At 49.9% G+C, this 19,712-nt stretch overlaps 1 protein-coding gene across 1 annotated transcript; it reads left to right on the forward strand.

The window, feature by feature from the left end:
- Positions 1-6,972: 6,972 nt before the first annotated feature.
- Eif3d (eukaryotic translation initiation factor 3 subunit D) lies at positions 6,973-18,928 on the forward strand. Its single transcript, XM_021183377.3, has 15 exons — positions 6,973-7,127; positions 9,248-9,380; positions 9,615-9,660; positions 10,408-10,544; positions 11,081-11,166; positions 11,652-11,724; positions 12,804-12,916; positions 13,823-13,955; positions 14,651-14,798; positions 15,375-15,505; positions 15,986-16,071; positions 16,174-16,303; positions 17,846-17,988; positions 18,147-18,430; positions 18,807-18,928. Exons 2-15 carry the CDS (start codon positions 9,258-9,260, stop codon positions 18,818-18,820), a joined length of 1,647 nt encoding a protein of 548 aa, XP_021039036.1. The 5' UTR covers positions 6,973-7,127; positions 9,248-9,257; the 3' UTR covers positions 18,821-18,928.
- Positions 18,929-19,712: the final 784 nt, after the last annotated feature.

The following is a 19,712-nucleotide window of genomic DNA, read 5'->3' on the forward strand; positions in this document are numbered from 1 at the left end:
AAGCCATATTATATAACCCCAAGCAACACCGCCTGCGCCACCTGCCCTCCAGGGCCTTGTACCTTACACAACATGACACCTTAGTCTCTTTTCCTATGCTAAAACACTCTAGCAAAAGTAACTCCAGGAAGAAAGGACTTACCTTAGCTCACAGTCTCAGGTTACAGTCCATCATGGCAGAGGAAGTCAAGGTCTCATGGGTTTGAAAGGACTGGACATGGCGAATCTACGATCAGAAGAGACCAGGGAATGTGCCCATGCTAATGTTCAGTGCTCTCTCTATTTTATACAGTCCAGTATACTCAGGGTACAGTCTCCTTCGTAAGCTGGGCCTTTCCACAGCTGTTAGTATAATCGCGATGATCCACCACAGCCCCGTCAGAAACCCATCTCCCAGGTGACGGTATTGCACCGAGCTGACAGTTAGCACGGCCTTCACAGCACCAGTCTTCATCCCTTTCCTTTGACTCTGGAAAACTGTTGACTCACTTGTGACCTCAAGAACCTGAGAAACTGCAGAGGCTACGTGGCAGAGGGTGGGCAATGCAGCTTCTGGCTTTGAAGTTACCAGCGCCCACATAAGTGGTCTGACCACCCCAGGACGCCATATTGAGGATGCTCAGACACACATGGACTCAACACACCGGCAGACTCATAACCAAATGGAGGGAGGGAAACAACCATTATCTGTCAGCTACTCTATCTCTATCAACTTTAACCCAGCAGCATCAGACACAGCAGGCCAGAGTCTATCAGCCAGTGCTCCCAGGCCCCAGCCCATGGGAACTGAAAGGCCAGGACAGGCTGGTTGCTATTTAAGTGACCAAATTTTGGAATGGTTTGTTGCACTGTATAAATTTCTATTTATTTTTTTTTAAAGATTTATTTATTTATTATTATATGTAAGTACACTGTAGCTGTCTTCAGACCCTCCAGAAGAGGGAGCCAGATCTTGTTACGGATGGTTGTGAGCCACCATGTGGTTGCTGGGATTTGAACTCTGGACCTTCGGAAGAGCAGTCGGGTGCTCTTACCCACTGAGCCATCTCACCAGCCCCTAAATTTCTATTTATGATGGCAGACCTGGAGGCAGAGGGAGCCAGCTAGGGACAGAGGAGGATATGACCTTCAAGGGTTCACCCTCCATGATCAACATGCCCCAGTCAGATAGATGCCATCTCTGAAAGGCTCCACAGCCTCCCAAAATATTGCCACCATCTGGAAGACACAAGCCTGTGGAGAACAGTCCAGGTTCACACGCTCACACACTACAGATAGCAGAACCTAGGGTGACCACATATTGTGGGAATTCTTTCCATGGGAGACATAAACAAGGATGTACCCACTCCTTATAAGGCCTCAATAACAAACAAAGTTTAATTCCACCAAAGTCTACCCTGAGGAACCAATGAGTTGCTGGGCTTGCTTACAGAGCATGGGCCACCTCAAAGTGGCCTCACCCCAACATGGATGACAACTTCCATACAGCTGCATAGATGGAGCCCACCCCTACTCCTTCCTTCTAGCCACCTTCTATGACCTAGCATCACCTGAGTCCATGAGGCCACCTACACTTAGAGGCAGAATCACCTATGGTCCAGGTATTGGAGAGAGCAGCTGGAACCTCAGGTGAAGGTCCCCACCTCCACCTCCACAGGTAACAGACTGGATATCACGGGTCTCTGGTAAGTAGTCACAACTGCTCTGGTGCTCAGAAAACAGCACTTTATACCACCACTCCCCACCCTGGACATCTTTTTCCTAAAGCAGTCATTCACAGTGATATGATCATGAGATATTCTTTTCAACTGTTCTAATCTGGTTGATAAATTATATAGTTGTCCTTCATTAGGCCAAGCCATTCCCCTCACAACCCAGAATGACAGAGTACAGGACACAGCTTGAATGCAGATAGTTCAAGAAATTGATGCTCGGGCTGGAGAGATGGCTCAGCGGTTAAGAGCACTGACTGCTCTTTCAGAGGTCCTGAGTTCAATTCCCAGCAACCACATGGTGGCTCACAACCATCTGTAATGGAATCTGATGCCCTCTTCTGGTGTGTCTGAAGACAGCTAAAGTGTACTCATATAAATAAAATAAATAAATCTTAAAGAAAGAAAGAAAGAAAGAAAGAAAGAAAGAAAGAAAGAAAGAAAGAAAGAAAGAAAGAAAGAAAGGAAGGAAGGAAGGAAGGAAGGAAGGAAGGAAGGAAGGAAGGAAGGAAGGAAGGAAGGAAGAGATAGAGAGAGGAAGGGAGGGAGGGGGACGGAGAGGAGATGGAGGAAGGAAGGAGGGAGGGAGGGAGGGAGGGAGGAAGGAAGGAAGAAAAGAGAGAGAGAGAGAGAGAGAGAGAGAGAGAGAGAAATTGATCTCCGACCCACCTACATGGTGAGTTCTCGTGGGCAGCCTAGGCTTTGAGTGGTCAGGGGACTCCTGTAGGTATTGGCAACTTCAGAGCTGGAAAGTGAATTACCCACTCACCACCGTGCGGCCTCAGAAGCCTGTCAGCATTCTTCTATTCCAAAACTGAGCTCTGGTTTCTTGAACTCTGTATGTGATGCCGGAGTGTGGGGGCAAGAGGAGGGCAATAAGAAAGAGCATCGGGAATGAATGTGATCTGATCGATGTGTGCTCGTGTGCATGTGTAGAGATGTTATAATAAAGGCCACGGTTAGACAACTGCTATGCACCAGTTAGCACTTTTTTAAAGATTTTTTATTATATGTAAGTACACTGTAGCTGTCTTCAGATACTCCAGAAGAGGGCATCAGATTTCGTTATGGATGGTTGTGAGCCACCATGTGGTTGCTGGTATTTGAACTCAGGACCTTCGGAAGAAGCGCTCTTAACCACTGAGCCATCTCGCCAGCCCACCAGTTAGCATTTTAAATACAAATTTCAAAGCAAGAGCCAAGCATGATCGCTCACACACATCATCTCAGCACTCTGGAGGCTTGAGGCAAGAGGATTACAAGTTCAAGGCCAGCCTGGACTACAGGAGTTGAATCAGCCCCTAGACATGCCAGAATGTCTTCTTCCACAGATGACACATGCATGCCACCCATAGGACACTCCTATGGAAACCCCAGAGTTCCCTTCCCATTGAATTTCAGCCCCTGAGCCCAGCCCATAGAAGTCACTGGAATTGTTCACAGTGAAGAGTCTATGTGTGGGAGGGAGAAAGTGAGAGGCAGAGGGCACAGAGATAAGAACCATACCACCCAGGGAAGGCCTCCTCCACCACACCACCTGGGAGATTTAGAGTCCATAAAACCACTGTCTAATTCTGCATCTGATGCCTGCCCTGTGAGCCATCTACCCAAATGCTCAGAGCCTCCTTCTCCATCTATTAGAAAACTCATAGAACGGTCATTTTAAAAGTCATTTGTGGAAAGCACTTAGCACCTTGACTGGAATACAGTCAGCCCTCGGTAAATGCTATATCCCTACAGCACTGTAGGTTCCATTAGAACATGCACTTCCCTTATCTAGACAGATGTTTTATCAGAACAGAACAGTATGGCACAGGCTGGGCACTCTCACTTCCAGATGTGACTTGTAGGGATGCATAGGAGGGCCTGGCAGGCTCTTACAGTTTACTTCCATCAGCATGGGAGTTCTCTGAAACAAGAATCAGTTCTGCCCAGCGTTAAACATGAGATCCTAATGCAAGGGGGGAGCTCTTAGCCATTCAGAGAGAATATCTTCTTGTCTACTGTCTCCAGTCCTTTCATTTCTTTACTTAGTCAACAAATCCTTATTAAGTGCACACTCTGTGCCTAAGGTTCCATGTACTGCCAGAAACACGAATCAAGTAAGAACTCCGGTAATACAAATGTCAAAAGGACAAGACACCGGGAGACGATAGGATCAAGAGTAGACACCTGCCTTGTTTGCCTGCTTTCCGCTCCTGGTCAAACATCACTTTTTAAAATATTTTTAATATGTATAGATGCTTTGCCTGCATGTATGTCCATGCACCACTTCCATGTTTGCTATCCACAAATGCCAGAAAAGAGCATAGGATCCCCTACAGCTGGTTGTGAGCCAATATGTGGGTACTGAGAACCAAACCTGGGTACTCAGAAAGAGCAGTTGAGCCATTTCTCTGACCCCCAGATGTCACTTCTTAGGAGACACCCTCCCTTCCACGCCAGTCTTCCTCTCATTTCACACAGAACACCCCAAGGGGATGAAGCACACCTCTCTCATTTGCTAGAAGAAACCCTGATGGAGCAGGTACAGGGAGTGTCTGCCTCTCATACCTTTTGGCCAAGTGTAAAGTTTATATTAAAGCCTGCTAAGCTGTGCTAGTTTGTGGCACATGTCTTTGATCCCAGCACCCAAGAGGCACAGGCAGGTGAATCTCCATAAACAGGAGGTCATTTTGATCTACATAGCAAAATCTGGGCTGGCCAAAGATACAAATTGAGACCCTGCCTCAAAATAAATAAATAAATAGAATGATGTAATCATAAAACTCGAGGCTTTGAAACATAAATCCCTATGCTAACCTTAACCATTATGAGCCATAATGAGTTCTTTACTCAATTTCTCAAGGAGATTTTGTGCCTTTCCAAGCTAGACAGACTGTGAAAAACCTTTTACTAAAAAAGGCCCCAGTTTCCAACTTTCTGACAAGAATGTAAACTTTGGCTTGAGACAGGGTCTCATATAGCCCAGGCTGGCCTTGAACCTCAGGCTGAAAATGGCCTTAACTTCTGATCTTCCTATCTCTACTTCCTGGGTGCTGAGATTACCAGTATATACCAACATGCCTGGCTTACTCAGTGCTGGGGATCAAACCCAGGAGGGATGTAGACGAGTCTTTTTTGTTGTTATTTCCTGTCTCTAAAAGCAGGTTCTAACCGCCTTAGGTCCACAAAACACTTCTTGGGCACACTCTAGAAAAATGCCACCCCACAAGAGTGACACAGAACTGCAGAATTGCAGTCGGGAGGAGGTGTGGCAGGGACCCTCATGAGAGAACAAGCTGCGTGGTGTGCGGAGAATGAGGCAGGACCCTCCAAATCGCTCTCCATTTGAGAGAGCAGAACAGCTGGGCCACAACAGGGGAAAGATAACTAAACTCCAAGGACAGGCTGCAGCAGATGGCCTCTGGGAGCCACGGCAAAAAGAAAGGGGAAAGGAGAGAGGCATGATGGGAGCAATTCAGCAAAGATACATGCCTCTTTATATTTTAAGGCATTTTGATTTTCTACTGACCTGGGTTCTTGCTATGGAGCCCAGGCTAGCTTCAGGTCTGCCCAGGCTGGCCTCCCGTTTGCAGCAATCCTTGTGTCTTGAGTTTTCAGGTGTGGGGAGCTCAGGATCAGCTGGGCAATTCAGTGAGAACTTGCTTAACAACTGTTTAAGTCCGAAGGATGGCTGTTTTCAAAGCAAGTGACTTTTCTCACAATCTCCAACTTCACCAGCTTCTGTCGTTATAATCGCTCCCCTTCAGTTTCAGAGTAGAAGGATCCCAGAACATGCTGCTACTAACTCTTAAAGACATATACACGATAGGACCCAGGCAGTGACAGTAAACCTTCGGGGCAGAAAGAACAGCAAGTGTGGGACCTGCTGAGAGAGGAATGAGAGCAGGGTTGTGGTGGCCACAGCAGAGGTTGTGCAGAAGGGCAGGGAGATGTCAGGCCACAGGAAGCTAGTCCTGCTTCCGTTAAGCTTCCCTCGGAAGTGTGGGAAGAGCTTTGAGCATCCTGAGGAGCAACCCACTGGGAGTATGAATGGTTCAAACAATGAGGGAGATAGCACTAAGAGGGGAGACAGCACTCAGGTGCGGCTGAAGTTACAACAGACAGGCTAGTCACGAATGTGGTGGGAAATATAAATTAATGACGAGGACCCAGCAGGATCCACCAAATCCAGGGAACACAAACTGGGGAAACGGGAAGGCAAGCTCATTGGTAAGTTAGTGAAATGGGTAATCCCACCAACATTACTATTTCCAACACAGGTAGAGGCCAAATCACCTGATCAAGTTCATCCAAGCGATATCCGCGGTAAGGACTCGAATGTGGAAATGTTCTTTGACAACCATTTATTTTACAACTTATTATCTAGCATTTCCAGTTTACATTAAGGGAGGAGGGGAGAGAGATGTCAGATATGAAGGCCATAAAACTACACCTGGCTGACCCTGGACAGCACATGTGTCTAAGATGTGGTTTTTTTTCTTTTTTCTTTTCTTTTTTTAAAGATGTATTTTCTAATCAAGGAGATCTGCTGAGAAACAATCAAGGAAACATAGACAGCAGGCAGAAGGGACCAGCTTTAAAAAAAACACCCATCCCGAGTCTCTTTCCGGGTTTCACAACTGCCTGGCACTCTAAGGCTGCAGGGGGTGGAAGATGCCAAGAGGTCACACTGACCCGCACCCTGTGAACTGTGATGATCAATTAAGAAGCAGCTTGGATAGCCCCGATCTGAATATCGATTTAGAGCGAGGCACTCTAAATCTGCTTTAAAAAATAGCGACCAGAAATCTCGGTTGAAAGACGCTTGAGATCTGTGGGACAAAGGTTGGAGTCCTGGCGGGCACCCCGAAGCTCTAGCAACCCTGCGTTGGGGCCACAAGTGACAAGCACACGAAACGCGCCGGGCCACCCTCCAGATAACGATGAGCCAGACCGACAACCACGCTGGGGCCAGCGAGCGCGGAGGGGCATTGTGGGAGGCAGAGTAGGCGAGCCTGGCGCGAAGCATTATGGGACACCGCGGGGACAGCTCCGACTCCCCGCCCCGGCTTCTCTTGCCCTGAAGGTGACCACGTTTCACTTCTGGACCTCTCCGGGCGTCCCCAGACGCCGTTGACGTAATCCCCTCACTTGTGTCTGGCACCTCAGGGGCAAACGAGGATTTTTTTTTTTTTTAAAAGCCGAGAGCTGTGACACACTTCCGGTTGTGTCTCACTTTACGGCTAGACATTTTTCCGCTGACTAAGAAGGAAGTGGTAGGGCCATTTACGACAGCGCTGGTCGCCGTTTACGGCACCGGCCCCTGCGCGCGCATCTTCCCTCCTGCCTTGGTTCATCCGAGTATCGGGGCAATCGCAGTTTTTTCCTCGGGCCATCTGTCGCCATCCGGGCCCGTGGAGGCTGTTGCAGGTGAGCGGCTTGTTTCGTGGGATCCTGCGGACCTCCCGAGCCAGCCTGGGTAGACGTGGCTTCGGGAGCTCCCGGAAGAGCCTTCCTTTACGTCCTCTCCTGTCGCCTGTGCCCCTCCGCTGGGCGGGGCGGGAATTGGCCCCCGGTGGTCCCAGGCACGACTCTGAATGCAGGACACCGGACCTTGTGTGTGGATCCCTCTCTCGGCGCTCTGCTCAGCGCCGTGGGGTGGGTTGGGGGACGAAGTAGCCTCCTCTAGGGGTTCGAACAGATTGTTTCTGTGCTCCGAAATAGGGGACTGAGAGTAGGTTCCAGCTCTGGTCTGAAACGGAGCCCAGGAGTTGATGGCACCCACCTGTAGTGTCCCCAGTGACCCACACTGTATTGTGGTCAATTCAGCTGTCGCGCCGTTTTACTTTTCCCCTACTGCTTTCTTTCTGATTCACATGTGCAGTAGCCGAAGGACCAAGCCCTGTCCATCCAGGGAGATAGATAATGATGCACGTCAGGCCTTGAGCCATCTTTAACTTGTGACAACTCAAGTTTACAGTTGCTTTGGGGGCAACCTGTTGGGTATGGCTTAAAGCCCCAGATGGTCAGGCTACCAGCTAACTACAGTATAACCAGAAAGAGGTCGGGCTTAAGTAGACAGCCTTGGAAACTGTTTTTGAAGGGATGGGCAGATGGACTCCTTAAGTTAGCAGAGCTAACTTTGTGTCTCAAAGATAGGGTGTGTGGTAGCAGTCGGTGGTAAGGTGTCCGGCACAGCACCCCGACGTCCTGGAACCTCTTACTTCATGTCAGCTGTTTGAAGGCCACCACCACCCCACCCTCTCTCCCACAACCCCGTGTTCTTCCTACAACTTAGCATACGTTCGTATTTGGAGGGTGAAGCTCCCAGGTTTACTCCTTGTCCTTGTCACCTAAGTATCACCAGCCTCCCTGTGTCAGAGGAGAGGTTACCGAGCTCTCTAATGGTGGACAATTTCAGGTTTCTTGTGTATGGTCAATGCATGGGTTTTTGGTTGTTTTTTTTTTTTTTCTCCTTTGTTGTTTGCTTTGGTTTTTGATGGGAAGTGTCCAGCAAGCCCCTGGATTATACAGCTATTAGCTTTTACTTTCCTAAAATGAGCTGTAGTGTTAGACGCTGTACTAGATACTAGATACTGCGGGGCCAAAGCTACAATTTGCCTGTGTTCAAATTTCCTTACCCAGAAAATGGGACTGGCCCCACGGGATTGTCCGAAGGGTTTAGTTAGCGCATGCGCTGTAAGCGGTCAGAACAGTGTCCTGGTGCTCCTGCATATGGACATTTAACACTCGGCTGCTTTTGCTCTGAAGTTTGTGGTGACCTTGGTCACCAACGGTCCTTTTGCTTGGCTGCATGCACTGTACAGGACTTGTGCTGATAGAAAATTGGAAGGGTGGGGTCTGATTGAGGGTTCAGGGGATGGTCTTAGTTTGGTTGGTTTTAGTCCTTTATTTTTGGGATTTTGTTGTTGCTGTCTGTGTATGCACGTGTGTGGGAGTTTGTGCTGTGGCATTCTGCTGGAGGTCTGAAGGCCACGTGTGGGAGTCTGTTCTCACTTTCCACTTTGGTTCCACCTTTACCTGTAGCACCATCTCAGCAGCCCGAGGGTCTTTAAAGCACTGTGTGCCGGTGCCTTTGTGTAACTGAGTGGTAATTGTGCAGGGCAACAATCACCAAGACTTTGACCGAGGTCCTCTGATGGAGACTGGGTTTAGAGACATTTGCTGTTGGGTGCTTTGGTGAAGGTGTTTCAGGGGAATTCAGTACTTCTACCACCTTGAATAATTGAAGACACCTTTATCATATGTTCTACTGAGAAAGATGTGACACCCCATCGAGGAAAGGCACAGCTTCATTGCAAAGATGTTCACCAAAGAACCTGTCCTAGAATTAGTGAGACATAGGAAAATGTCGCTGGTGTTGGCAGGGTTCTGTGTTTTGAGTGTTCTTTGAGCAGTTTACAGGAAGACCCTGTCCACAGTGCTCGAGAGCCAGGGTGCACCTCTGCTGTGCAGCTTCAGTGGAGGGTGGAGTGTTTGGGACTTGATGGCCTTCCTTCTGAAACTTCTCACGCTGCTTGTGTTCACAGGTTTTAGAAGATGGCGAAGTTCATGACACCTGTGATCCAGGACAACCCCTCAGGCTGGGGTCCCTGTGCTGTTCCTGAGCAGTTTCGGGATATGCCCTACCAGCCATTCAGCAAAGGAGATCGGCTGGGGAAGGTATTGGGTCCCTTCAGCTGGGGCAGCTACTCCACAGTTCCCCACTGCTTTCTAGTCTCTTGGTGGATATACTTCCTGTGGGGCTACCAGCCAAGGAAGGCCCTGACCTCCAGAATGAGTCAGAGCTAGGGCAGCCACGTGCAGAGCATCAGAGGCGACACCGATGCCTTTTGTCGCTGTCAATGTCAGCAGAAGCCTACTCGCCTGACCTGTTGTCTTCCTTGTCCTTCACAGGTTGCAGACTGGACAGGAGCCACATACCAGGACAAGAGGTACACAAGTAAGTGGTCCTCGGCGGGCCGTCCACATCTGGGCCTTGGGAAGCTCATTACTCTTTTCAGTAGGCCCCACGTGAAAGGTTTTTAGGAAGGAAAGGAAATGGTAATGGTAGTTGTTGGAAGTATATTCTGGAGTACAGTGTACACAAACCATGGTTTTTAGTCCCAGGGTGGCCAGAGACTCCTGAATGCTACTTTGCATTCTGTTGCTTGGGACTTCTGGAGCCATCAATCCATGGACTCTCGGCTCTGAGCCTTAGTTTTAAGGTTCTGTCTGGTAAGGGAGACCGATTTCCCTGGTGCCAGTTAGATGTTTGGAAGTGACTGCCTAGAGTACCAAGTTAAAGTGGATGAGGTCCGAAAGAAAGGCTGTTGTGGTCGAAGGCTGTGTCCGCACGCAGCTCTTGGTGATGGCTGGGGATGGTGGTACAGCTCAGATTCTTACGTGACCACGCAGAGGTAAAGTGGGGTGGTGGCATCCTTAGGCTCTTGGTAAGTTGTTTAAACCCAAGCTCTTAAACCTTAAATGTGAGTGTGAATCATGAATCACCTGAGATCATGTTTAAATACAGGTTCCCATCTGTCAGGTCTGGGCAGGGGCGGTGAGTCTACCCACCTCACAAGCTTCTGGCCAGTGCTTCAGGTCAGAACCACGCTTGAGAGAGTGGGGTCAAAGCCTGGCGTGCACCATGAGCACGACACTCACTGTGTAGGTAGCACTTAGCACACACTGTCACCTTTGCCTGCAGACAAGTATTCCTCTCAGTTCGGTGGGGGAAGTCAGTATGCCTATTTCCATGAGGAAGATGAGACGAGCTTCCAGCTGGTGGACACGGCACGGACGCAGAAGACCGCCTACCAGCGGAACCGGATGAGGTTTGCACAGGTAGGCCACGGCTGGCAGCCCGCACCTCAGCTCTCACTGACAGCAGAAGTTTCTGCTGCTCAGCCGCCATCTTGGGAATACTGATGAGAAAGGAAAGGCTTACAGGCCTTTGGCCAATCCCAAGTGGCAGTTTAGTGACCAGTTGTATCAGAATAATGTGTAATGGGTCTAGGAATACATTAAAGGAGTTTAGATTTTTGTTCACAGTAGTTCAGACATCACACAGCTGTGCTGGGAACCCAGTGCCTTGCTGACTTGTCATGTACAACCTTTGTTAATTACATGGTTTGGTAGGGTGCCTCCTGCTACATAATGTTGTAAACTTTGCAACTCCAATAAAACTAGTATACCCACATTAAAGTAGGAATGACACTCCAAGCTAACACAAGTGCTACTCCCCTTAGCCCAAATTCTGTAGCCGCTGTAGAGTAAAAGTAAAGAGATGTGAAACTTAGAACTCATGCCGTAAACTTACTCTAAAGATACCATGAGCCTTGTCTCCAAGGGGTTAACATGGGTCTCTTCCTGCTCCCCAGCGGAACCTCCGCAGAGACAAAGATCGGAGGAACATGGTGCAGTTCAACCTACAGACACTGCCCAAGAGTGCCAAGCAGAAAGAGAGGTGAGCATCCCTTCCTGCTAAGTCAGAGTCATGTTCCCAAATGGGCTGTGTTCAGAAATCACAGAGCCAGGGCGGGGACTGGCTACCTTTCACTCTTGAAAAGGAAACCAAAACCTCCTCACCTATTGCTGTCCAAGACTGGGCAATAGCAGACAGGCAGGAGGTGGTTGAGGCGGACATTTGAAGGGGCTCTGTGGCCTCTAGATTCTGGATGCCTGGTTCCAGGCAGCACCACTTATGCTATATCTGATGGGCCCTTGGGGATGGGCACAGCAGCCACTGCACCATAGCCAGGGCTGCCATGGGAGTAACTGGGCTGAATGCTGGTTGATACTAGTAGTGCACCTCTGCTCGAATCCCCAGTGTGTGCCTACATGGTGTCTGCATCTAAGCCCCTATTTTCTATCCTGGTAGCAGCTAGGAAGGGTGATGCAATTCAGCTAGAAGCCGACACTGAAATCACAGCATTTTGTCTGTCTTTTCAGAGAACGAATTCGCTTGCAGAAAAAATTCCAGAAGCAATTTGGAGTGAGGCAAAAATGGGACCAGAAGTCACAGGTAGTGTCCCTCCTGGGACTCTGTGGGGACTTGGATGGGTTTGTTTTCTTTGACCTTAAGAGATGTCTCGGCACTCGTCCCCTGATGCCCGCGGGCATTTCATGTACAATGGGATCATACTCTGTGCCCTTTAGTTAGTGTGCCACTCTTAAGGTCACATCACAGCCCGTGTTAGCACAGTCTTTTCACTTTTCCTTCATGTCTGTTAAGGATTGGTTCCAGGTACCCTCAGAGATCAAGATTTGTGTGCACTGACCTTCTCTGCATGTATCTTATGTGTGTCCCCTCGTGGACTTTAGCTTGCCTCTGGATTATATATTGGGTTGAAAGTATCATTTTAACTCTCGGGTGATCCTCCTCTGTCAGCCACCCAGTAGGTGGGATTTCCAGCATGCTGAGCATCCAAGGATTTTCAGTTTACATGTGACTGGGTACAGACCTGCTGGTGTAAAGCTCGCAGACATGGAGTCTTTTTGCCCAAGAGTGGTTTTTTGTATGGGTTGCCACATTTCCTTCAGCCATTCATCTTTCCACTTTGGCACTGTTAGGTATAACACTGCCATCTTTGTGGGAGCTGTGAGCATAACAGACATGACCAGAAGTGGAGTTTGGGCCAGGAGTGTTGCCAACAGCAAAGCAGCTGTTTTTCGGGCACAGAAACTCGGCTTCACTCCCTAGTGTTGTAGGGTGATAAAGTCGTGAAGATGCATGTTGACTTAGCTGCTTGTTGTATCAGGCATGTGCTTGACACCCTGAGAAGCCCCACACTGAGGCCCTGCTTCCTTCTCTGAGCTGCCACGAGTCACGGACCCTGCTTAAAAACAGCTAGGACCAGGCTAATGAGATGACTCAGCTTTTCAGAGCACTGGCTGCTCTTCCAGAGGTCCTGCGTTCAATTCCCAACACCCAGGTGGTAGCTCATGCCCATCTGTAAAGGGATCTGATGCTCTCATCTGGCCTGCAGGTGTACATGCAGCAGAGCACCCAGACATAAAATAAATACAATAAACAAAAATGAACTTAAAAAAAAACAGCCGGGACCATATTGAATGAAAGCCCTTCCTGTGTTTCCTCTGCAGAAACCCCGAGACTCCTCAGTTGAAGTCCGCAGTGACTGGGAGGTGAAGGAGGAGATGGACTTCCCTCAGCTGATGAAGATGCGCTACTTGGAAGTGTCAGAGCCTCAAGACATGTGAGTAGCCTCTTCCTGGTGCCCACCCGGGTTCCAGTGTCTGCCTGCAGGGGTCAGTGTCTCCCTAAGTCCGAGCAACTCCAAAGCAGGTTTGAAGCCACTGACAGTGCTAGGGACAGGTAGGTATGTTTTTGAAAGATCAAGACCCACTTTAAAAAATGCATTGTTAGCCGGGCGTGGTGGCGCACGCCTTTAATCCCAGCACTCGGGAGGCAGAGGCAGGCGGATTTCTGAGTTCGAGGCCAGCCTGGTCTACAAAGTGAGTTCCAGGACAGCCAGGGCTACACAGAGAAACCCTGTCTCGAAAAACCAAAAAAAAATGCATTGTTTACTAAAAGTCCCAGTTTCTTTCCACTCTTGGCATCCGAGAAAAAGCCCAGTAGTTCAGTCACTAAGCTTTTGGGGCAGGAGAGGCATGACAGTTGTTCAGGAGACTCCGTTTTGTGTAGCATCGTGCACCAGAGGGCAAGGACATAGAGCTAAGTCAGTGGAGAGCCAGAGCTTCAACCCAGAAGTCCATCTATCTGGGAGCCTCTATAATGGGCTCAGTTTCCCAGGGAAGGTTCACTGTAAGGGCTTTCCCTGTGTTCTACAGAGGAACATTGGAAGCTGCGAAGACAAGGAAACTAAACTAACACTAAAGATTTGTCTCATTTTCAGAGAGATGAATGCCATCTCTTTCATATATACTGAACTTCTGGGTGAAGTTTATTTTCTGAGATGGACCCTCCAGTGTAGCTGAGGTTTTTTAATTTGCCATCCTCCTGCATCTGCCTCCCTAACCCTGGGATTGCAGACACGCACCCTGCAGTGCCAGGCATGCCCAATAGATCTGACTTCCGATTCCATGGCATAAAAGAGGAAGGAGGATCTCTGTGATTTTTTTTTTTTCCCCTCTCCCCCCAGCGAGTGCTGCGGAGCCCTGGAGTACTACGACAAAGCCTTTGACCGCATCACCACGAGGAGTGAGAAGCCCCTGCGGAGCATCAAGCGCATCTTTCACACCGTCACCACCACAGACGACCCTGTCATCCGGAAGGTGTGCACCCTTTGCCCACCTTTGGGAATGTTGCTGAGGCCTCAGAAAGAACAGGGCACAAGTCGTGCAGGTGTCCCTCAGTGTTCACAGGGTCTGATTCAGGACCACCCCATGATACCAAAAGCCATGGGTGCTCCAGTACCGGTGATGTGACTCGCCTGTCAGCCCTAGCAATCTTCCATGCTTCAGATCCTTCTGGATTGCCCACCACACCTAAGACACTGGATGCTACTACATAAGCAGTTGTTACACTGTTGTTTGAGGAACCTGACAAAGAGAAAGTGTGCATGCTTGTCAGGCACGTTTTCTCCCCTGAACATGTGGATTGATTGCCGAGACCCCACAGGAACAAGTGACTGCATAGCCCAGCCCTTAGATGAGGTTCTACCACAACACACTTAGAGTTTGATGGAAGTGGATACACTTAAATATGTTGAGCAGAGGCGTGCTCAGATTCCAGCTCTGCCAGCCTGAGTTTGCTGCCCTGGAGCCTTAGCTTTCTTACCTACAAAGGTAGAGGGGTGGCTTGGCTGGAAACTAGTGAGTGGAGTGAGGGCCATGCTTCCACCACGGCCTGCTACAGTGACAGCCCAGCCTATTTGCTGCAGCCTCCATGACTGACTGGGCATGTCTTCCTTCCCAAGTGACCTCAGCATCCTCAGTTCACTCTCTTGTCCCTCTCTCCCTGCTTTCAGCTGGCAAAAACGCAGGGCAATGTGTTTGCCACCGATGCCATCCTGGCCACGCTGATGAGCTGCACCCGCTCCGTGTACTCCTGGGACATCGTTGTCCAGAGAGTCGGCTCTAAACTCTTTTTTGACAAGAGGGACAACTCTGACTTTGGTAGGCATGAGTGTTGTCAGTTCTTACGAATAAGAATGAGCAGTGTGATGATCCCTCCCGTCCTCTAGAGTCCAAGCAAAGAGACCACTTCAGTGCTTCTGTGCGCTTCAGCTCTGAGTCCTCACACCAGCGCTGTGGCTGTGTGTTATATGCATAGGACTCTTCCTCCTCCTCCTTCTCTTCTTCCTCTTCCTCCTCCTCCTCTTCCCATTTATGAACTATAAAGAAAAGGCATATGCATATACACAGTCAATAAACCACAGAATTACAGCTTGAAAACAAAGCAGTCTAATTCTGTTTGAGTTGCAAGCCTCATTTGTTAAAATGCCAAGAGAGACACATTCTCTTGAGGCTTTCTTACTATATGACCAGTGTTGTTGGGTCACACCTAATGTTTTCTGTGAGCCACCCACTTCCTGTGCATGCCACGCCCTGGGGGAGTCCTCTGTCAGCAGAAGGCAGTTATTTGAAGATGGGCCCCTATGATGTAGGTCTGTATATCTCCCCATGCCGCTGTGCACACTGCCAGTGGCTCGGCTGCATGAGCACGTGACATCCATGCTTGGGTTTTTCCAGACCTCCTGACTGTGAGTGAGACAGCCAATGAGCCGCCTCAAGATGAAGGCAACTCCTTCAACTCACCCCGGAACCTGGCCATGGAAGCCACCTACATCAACCACAACTTCTCCCAGCAGTGCCTGAGAATGGTGAGCAGATGCACTGCCCTGCTGGGTTAGGTCCCTGCCGCTGAGCCTCTGCTCTGCACTAGACGGTAGTGCAGTGGTGCAGGGTTGGTCAGGTTCGCTTGCCCACCTGGTAGCAGGGATCCGAGCCACAAAAAGGTCTAAGGCTTCTTTCCTCTCTGGAGTTACTGGGAATGCCTGTGGATAAAACCATTCCTTACTTTGAGGATACGGTACTGAACAATAGTCCCACCTTCTACTGTGATGGAGGAGGGAGAAAGGGCATTGCTTGCTGTCCTGTTAGCTACCGTCTGCCTGTAGTGAGGAAGGAAGCAGGGAGTGGCGTGGTAGCTCTTACTCAGTGAGTGTGTTGGGCTTGGTCCTTAATACACAGTGAGCCTACACCCTTAAGGACAGAAGCACCAGCCAGGGCAGTCAAAAGCAATGCTGGGTCTGCCGGCTTGAAGTCAACCCCAGCTCCTGAAAGCTTTGTCTTTTTTGCAGGGGAGAGAAAGATACAATTTCCCCAACCCAAACCCATTTGTGGAGGACGACATGGATAAGAATGAGATCGCCTCTGTCGCTTACCGGTAAGTCAGCTCCAGGGGACAGGTGACCCTGTCCTGTGCTGTCTGGGGTGGTCCATCCACAGCGGTGGATCTTGTAGTGAGTGCGTCTTGCTGTCCTCATAGTTACCGCAGATGGAAGCTTGGAGATGACATTGACCTTATCGTCCGCTGTGAGCACGATGGCGTCATGACCGGGGCCAACGGGGAAGTGTCCTTCATCAACATCAAGACGCTCAATGAATGGGACTCCAGGGTGAGGCACCGCTGCAGTGTGTTCCTGCAGTGTGGAGTGGGGTGGGCTGGAGTACGCTGGCTTATTCCTGGTGGGTACTCACACAGCCACTGTCAGTGCTGACAGAGTAGAACAGTCTAAGTTAAGGTCTCTACCTCTGTCTCCAGTACTTTGGTCTATTCATTCTGGCTCCCATTGACTCCTGTGGTCTCCGCATCTGATCTTGACCTCACCTTTTCTTTAGAAGCACAGTCTCTCTGGCCTCTTTACTCAGCCCCACTGCCACCTATGATCTCTTTATGCAGCTCTGTCACTGCTGACCCCAGAATAAGATCTGGACAAACACGCACACATAGTCCTCTTTCCGTTGTCCATTTCCAGTGCTGCCGGACCGTCAGGTCAGGCACCGTCCTTTCTCCCTGGCTTTATGTGTGGTGCCCTATATTAAAGCGAAGGGCACAGAGGTAGGTGTTGCCTCTGTACAGGATAAAGAATACTGATAAGGACAGCTCTGAGGCCCAGGCAGCCTGTGATGATTGGCTTGCTATCAAGTGGAGCCATTGTCTTGGGGCCAGTGACCTTCTAGACTTCTACTGTGGTGTCTCTGTTTCCTCACATCCCTGCCCCACTCATGAGTGGGGTTTGCCCTGGTGGACCCTTAGGCTAAGTCCTCATGCAGCGTGTGTCCCAGAGTACTTCAGTTTTCTCATGCCTCACAAACACATGACAAGAAATTTAATGGCTTAAAACAGCACCTACAACTGGGCTTTAGTGGGCAGACGTCCAGCATGTTACGGTTTCGTTCTCTGTTGAGGTGTTGTGAGTGGCAGTGACCATGGCCATAGAATGGAGTGTGTTCCAGAAGGTCTGCTGGGAGTTCATTCCGGGTGTTGCATAAATCAGGTCCTTGCAGCAATCCAGCAGAAGTCCCCATTCCTTGCCAGCTTTCAGACACCCCTTTGCCCCAAGTCCTCACCCTGTCCCCACTGCAGTCCAGGAACCAGGCAGCTCCTATCTCACTCCGGTGCTTTTTCTTCTTAATGCATTTGGGAGTCTCATCCTGTGCCTGTCATTTGGTATCTTCTCTTCAACTGACCGCTGTCTGCTCTGTTCAGTCCTCTCTGCATGTAGCTGTCAGGGCTTTTCAGTACCACAGCACTCTAGCAGATTTAAAGGGAAACAGAATCTGTTAGTTGCTGTTCTTGGGACTCCCTGCCTATGACCTTAGCCCACCCCACTCCTTGCATCTGGAAGTCAGTATGCCTGTGAAGCATTGTGGTGGTGCTGCGCTCCTGCCCCTCAGACTCTGACTGTCGTCCTTCTCTGCGTGTTTACCCCTTCTCACCACCCAGCACCCTCGCCACTGAGTTTTACCATCACTCATCACCATCAGGATGAGGGGCTGCTGTACAGAGATGTTTGTGTCTTTGTCTCTTGGGTGATCACCAGTTTACCTCGGACTCAGGCATGCTCTTCCCTCCTAGTGGTCTCTGTCTTCCATAGGAGGCCCTGGGGCCCCATGGGAGGTGCCACCCTCACCCAGTAACCAGCTTTCTTCTGCAGCATTGTAATGGCGTTGACTGGCGTCAGAAGCTGGACTCTCAGCGTGGGGCTGTCATCGCCACTGAATTGAAGAACAATAGCTACAAGTTGGCACGGTGGACCTGCTGTGCTTTGCTGGCTGGATCTGAGTACCTGAAGCTTGGGTGAGACTCCTGTGCGGGTCTGGGGTGGGCCCGGATGAGAGGCCACTGCTCCAGCTCTACTCTGGGGAAAGAGCAGCCCAGGCGTAACCATGGAACTGAACCCAGCCTTTGCCGTCTCTGTATGGCCTAGTATGACCACCCATCCTCCTCCCCAACAGGTATGTGTCCCGGTACCACGTAAAGGACTCCTCACGCCATGTCATCCTGGGCACCCAGCAATTTAAACCCAATGAGTTTGCCAGCCAGATCAACCTGAGCGTGGAGAATGCCTGGGGCATCCTGCGCTGCGTCATCGACATCTGCATGAAGCTGGAGGAGGGCAAGTACCTCATCCTCAAGGACCCCAACAAGCAGGTCATCCGAGTCTACAGCCTGCCTGATGGCACCTTCAGCTCTGAGGAGGACGAAGAGGACGAGGAGGAGGAAGAGGAGGAAGAAGAAGGTGGGCAGAGCAGGCCTCTTAAGCCTGGGGTGGTTTGAGAGCTGCTGAGGGAGCCAGGCTAGCTCTGGTCACCTTCACCTTGGCAGCACATGGAGAACTCCCTGGAACTTGATGCGGGGTGGCACTCCAGATCAGCAGAGGGGCTAAGGAGAACATCAAGGGAAGGCGTGGGCCACTTTGAGAGGAACCGAGGCCATATGGTCAGTTAGACTCCTGAAAGCCTCCCTGGTAGCTACAGAACGTTACTGAGCCCTGCAGGGGTTAGGAGGGCTCAGCAAAGCGGGCATCTTCAGCACTCAGGTCTCTTCAGGGTCCAGAGGGAGAAGGTCCATTGCATCATGGGGTGAATTTATTTCTCTTCATTGTTTTCTTTCAGAGGAAGAAACTTAAATGAGTTGGCCTGGCGCCTGCGTGTGTTGCACCCAGCTGTGCTTGGGCAGTGTGTGTCCAGCTCCTGTTCTCTAGCAGAGGAAATAAAACTTAATTCCCTTTGGTTTCTTCCTTCGTCCTGTGCTCCCATTGTGATCCACAGCCCCTGGGAGAGGGAGACCAGAGGCAGCCGTTTGTGTGGCCTTGTGGCTGCTGTTGAGTGGTTCCATCACTGCTGGAGCACGGAGGACCACACTCTATGGAGGGTGAAGGCCTTGGTGTTAGCTTCAGAACAGGCCCTCTCGTGCAGTTTGAGATGCCTTGTGGAGGGAGAGCCCTCACAAGAAGTCCTGTTCCCCAGTGCTGCTCAGCCTGTGGGTTATAACCCACTTGGGGGCTAAATGACCCTTTCACAGAGGTTTTCTAAGACCATCAGAAAACATTTACATTGTGACTCACAACAGTAACAATCACAGTTACAAAGTAGCAATGAGGCAGGCAGTGGTGGCCTTTAATCCCAGCACTTGGAAGGCAGAGGCAGGCAGATTTCTGAGTTCAAGGCCACTGGTCTACAGAGTGAGTTCTAGGACAGCTGGGGCTACACAAAAACACTATCTCAACCAAAACCAAAAAAAAAGTAGCAATGAAAATAAGTTCATGGTTGGGGGTCACCACAATATGAGGTGTTAAAGTGTCCCAGCCTTAGGAAGGGTAAACCTTGCTGTCTTTCCCTAGAGTGACCTAGGTATGCCTTTGAAACTGTCTCCAAGGACAAGGTATGGTTGGGAGGTAGCCCTTGAGGAAGACATCTTCAGAGTGTCTGTTGGGTAGTGATAATAGTAGCTGACAAGGTTGACTTGGGCTGGAGAACGTCTCAAGCCAGTCTGCACAAAGCAATGTGTCACATAAGAAC

Source organism: Mus caroli, unplaced genomic scaffold (genome assembly GCF_978045245.1).
Source record: "Mus caroli unplaced genomic scaffold, Mus_caroli_1 scaffold_16, whole genome shotgun sequence".
In the NCBI taxonomy this organism is placed as follows: Eukaryota; Metazoa; Chordata; class Mammalia; order Rodentia; family Muridae; genus Mus; species Mus caroli.